Source organism: Orycteropus afer, unplaced genomic scaffold, assembly GCF_000298275.1.
Source record: "Orycteropus afer afer isolate SDZICR_OR568_19922 unplaced genomic scaffold, OryAfe1.0 scaffold00745, whole genome shotgun sequence".
NCBI lineage: Eukaryota > Metazoa > Chordata > Mammalia > Tubulidentata > Orycteropodidae > Orycteropus > Orycteropus afer.
In genome coordinates, this window is record NW_006922332.1 from 407,382 (window position 1) to 411,709 (window position 4,328).

Sequence of the window (4,328 nt, forward strand, 5' to 3'; positions counted from 1 at the left end):
GAGAGAGTTCTGCCTCTAGGAGGCCTCCTTTTGAGCTTGGCAGAGTGGCCAAACTAGCCAATTATAGCATCAGAACTCTAAGCACCTGAGAGAGAGCCTCCCATAACATTGTGTTGTGCCACGCCCAACAGAAATGACCCAGGTGGATAACATTTACAATCAGGAGCTCCTCAGTTGCTCATTCCAGCACTGAGTTTACAATGACTTATGGGTAGAAAAGCCATACTAAATAATTTACTACACTGCAGATGTATAAAAAAAAAATAGCAAAGCATACTTCTAAGATAGGAAACTAGGGATCAGGTGGGAAAGTCATTTATGTTTCAATCTCTGTTTAACTTTTCAGCTCTTTAATTTTTTTTAACCAATGTATTCTTAAAAACTGTTTTTAAAAGTTATAGTTACATTTATATTTTTCACTTATATATGCTCTATTTCTAAGATTTCTATGAGTAGTTTGGATGAGGTCAAGGAGTTCAGTGTGTCATGGAATTTCCACGTGATTATATTTGTCTTAAAGGAGCTCTGGTGGCATAGAGGGTGAGGAATTTGGCTGCTAACCAGAAGGTCAACAGTTCAAACCCACCAGCTGCTCCACCGGAGGAAGATGAGGCAATCTACTTCTGTGTAGACTTACAGCCTTGGAAACCCAATGGGGGTCGCTGTAAGTCAGAGTCAACTTGATGGCAGTGGATTTGGTTTAGTTTTAGGTACTTGTCTTAAAGATAGTCCTAGTGCCAGCAGTCCCTGGTGTGCTTCATTCCTGAGTGTGTCTTTAAGAATTTATAGGTAAGTCAGTACAGATGTGTACGGTCCTTATATAGCCTTACTTTAGTGCAAGAAGCACCTCTGGTAGTATAGTGGGTAAGGCTTTTGGCTGCTAACCAGAAGGTCAGCAGTTCAAACCCACCAGTTGCTCTGCAAGAGGAAGATGAGGTAATTTACTTCTGTAAAGATTTACAGCCTTGGAAACCCAATGTGGGTCGCTGTGAGTCAGAATCAATTTGACTTCAGTAAGTTTGGTTTGTTTTTTTTTTAGTGCAAGAAGAAGCCCTGGTGCAGTGGTTAAAGCACTCAGCTGCCTAACAAAAGTTCTGAGGTTCAGACTTACCAGCCACACTGTAGGAGAAAGATATGACAGTTTGCTTCTGTGAAGATTTACAACCTTGGAAAGCCTATGGGGCAGTTCTTTCCTGTCCTATAGGGGTACTATGTGCTGGAATCAACTAAGTGGCAGTGGGTTTTAGTGCAAGAAAAAACTAGAAGCCTTTTCAGTAATTTAAAACTCTCATGCAGCAAATAAAGGTGATTGTGATGAAGAATTTGTTGCAAGCAGGAGTTGGTTCAATCATTTTCAAAGTCAGGGCAAATTTTAACATTAAAGGGCAAGTATGTGGGATGTTCATTATCCGGGGACTGCCTGTACTTCAAAAACAGTGTAGTAAGCAGATTCGTAGACCTCATTTTCAGATGTAAAGTTAGAAATTTGCCTCTCAGAATACAATCTTTGTATGGAGTTTGGGGTTTGGGATTTGTGTATTTGCCTAAACTTGATGGGTTGTTCAGGTATTAGTAATGATGACATTATTCTATAATCAAGCAGAGAAGTGACTAAACATTTTTACTTGGGAGTTTGAGTGCTATCGAGAAGGAGCAGTTTTGTGAATGTAATGAAAGATTATATTTAGAATCTCTTCCCAAAATTCTCAGGGTTGTAAAACTTACTCTGGGAAAAGTCTGAATCCAAGTGGTCAATAGTTCGTTAGAAGTTATTAGTGCAAGACTAAGGCTGGAATATGTTCACCATCACAAATTCATAATGTCAATATCTCTGTCTTTAAGTTTCTGAACACTTTATAAAGATGAGCTAATAACCAGCAGCTTGTTTGTCTCTTGATGAGTTTTATGTGACTTGTAAATAAATGTATAATGATGACATGTGTTTTCATTTTTAGCTTTTTGCACTGATTCCTCCTCTCTCAGACTAAGCACTCTCTACCTGGTCAAGAGTCACATGGCTGCTCACTATAATAAGATCCTGTCAGCCAAAGGTAAAACTGTGTAACTGTGAACTCTGTACCCCATTTTAGCTTTCAACTTTACTTCTCATTAGAATAAATCTATAGCAAAAATGAATACATTGTATAGAGAAGGATTTGTGCTTCCTGAAGTAAGTAAAATATAGTTGTTTAATTAACAATTATTGACTACTATTTGGGAAGCACTGAGTTTCTGTCTATGGTGATGGAAAATTTGGCAGCAGATTTTGGTGATGATCATACAACGTGATTGATAGCATTGGTATCACTGAATTGTACACGTGAAAAATATTAATTTGACAAATGTGTTACATTTATTTTCACAACAATTAAAAAAGAAAGTAAAACTGTAAATAAAAAAGCAAAAAGCTATTGACTAACTTTATATACATAGCAAATTCAGAATACCATTTTTGTTAACTGTATTTACAATCTACATAATACCTATGTTATTTCATTTTATCTATATTATCCCTAATACTGGGAGCTCTGGTAGCATAGTGGCTAAGGCACTTGGCTGCTAACCAGAAGGCTGGCGGTTCAAACCCACCAGCCACTCCTCAGAAGGAAGATGGGGCAATCTACTTCCGTAGTGATACTGCCTCGGAAACCCAAGGAGGGGTCGCTATGAGTCGGGTCCGACTCGACGGCACATAACAACAACAACAACAAATCCCTAATACTATTTTGTGGCTAGATATTGATATTAGTACCAAAGGTTTATAATCATTTTGCTTTTGAACTCACTAAAGTTACACAAAGAAGATGCTATGTGGTATTATTTTGTTCTTTGTTGTCACCTATATTGAAGTATAACTCACATACAGTAAAATGCAGTTATTTTAAAGAGTACAATTAAATGTTTTGACAAATGTGTATATTTTTATAACCACCATGCTATGTAGTGGGGGTCTGCTAACTACAGCTTACAGGCCAAATCTTCCTGCTACTTAATGTTTGTAAGGTCATAAACTAAGAATGGTATTATATTTTTAAATAGTTGGAAAAAATCAAAAGAAAAACTACCTTGTGACATATGAAAATCACATGAAATTCAAATTGCATTGTCCATAAGTAAAGAATACCACCAGGTTTATCCTTTCACAGGTTGTCTCTGGCTGCTTTTGCCCTAAAATGCAAAGCTGACTAGTTGTGACAGAGACCAGATTGCACTTTGTAGACTAAAGCAGTTACTCCCTGGCCCTTTGCAGAATCGTTTGCTGGCCCCTGGTACAGAATCACCCTGGAAAGTTCCCTCTACTCCTTTGTACTCAGTTCTCTCCCAACAACCCCTGGCAACCACTGATACGTACCCTTTTTATCACTATAGTTTTATCTTTTCTAGAATTTCATATAAATGGAATCATAAAATATGCATCCTTTTGGGTCTTGCTTTCAATTAGCATAATGCTTTCATGATTACTCCATGTTTGTTTTGGTATATCAGTATTTCTCCCTTTTTATTGCTCAGTAGTACTCCATTTAATGGATAAGCAACAATTTGTTTATTAGTTCCCCAGTTTGTAGACATTTAGAACATTTTCACTCACTTTTGGCTCTTATCAGTAAAGGTGCTATAAACATTCACATGTACTCCTTGAACATATGTTTCCATGTCACTTCAGTAAATAACTAAGAGTACAGTTATGGGGCAATATGGCAAACAGTTGGGGTCATCATGACTCTGAATCAACCTGAAGGCAACTGGGTTTTGTTTTGTTTTTATGTGAAGTGTACATTTGACATCATAAAAAACTGCCAGACTGTTTTCCATACTGTGAAATGGTGTGTGGGAAGAAGCATCTGACATCCTCTAACCTCACAAGGGGAGAGAAGGATCAAGATCAGCAGCCCCAGGCTGATTCCTGGGTTCAGAGGTCAGATATGCCTCCATTCTACCAGTTTTGACACCAGCTGTCCCTCCCATGGCACTCTCTACTTTTCTGCTGGGTTCAGTAATTCTAATCCATTGCAAGGCCACACAGAACTCATAGATAGTATTCAGATTATGGATTTATTATGGAAATAACAGGCTACAGTTCAGGATCAGGATGCTCAGGATACAGTTCTTCAATCAGGACAGCCTCCCCTCAGCCGTACCCAAAGACAGGTTTCTCTCTGGTCCTCAGCCCCTTGGTCAGGCCTCTGCCCTCCTCAGGCAAGTGTTACAAAGCTCTTTTTGTTCTGCCTAGAGGCACCTCAGGAGCCCTGGTAGCATAGTGCCTAAGGCACTTGACTGCTAACCAGAAGGCTGGCGGTTCAAACCCACCAGCCACTCCTCGGAAGGAA

General features: G+C 38.8%; 1 protein-coding gene across 1 annotated transcript in view; it reads left to right on the forward strand.

Annotated features, from left to right (window-relative positions):
- The window catches only part of SPATA7 (spermatogenesis associated 7), a 47,049-nt gene that overhangs the window by 3,053 nt on the left and 39,668 nt on the right, over nt 1-4,328 (forward strand). The window contains exon 3 of the mRNA XM_042783213.1: nt 1,956-2,051. Coding sequence (XP_042639147.1) covers nt 1,956-2,051 — 96 coding nt within the window. The remainder of the gene's footprint in view (nt 1-1,955; nt 2,052-4,328) is intronic.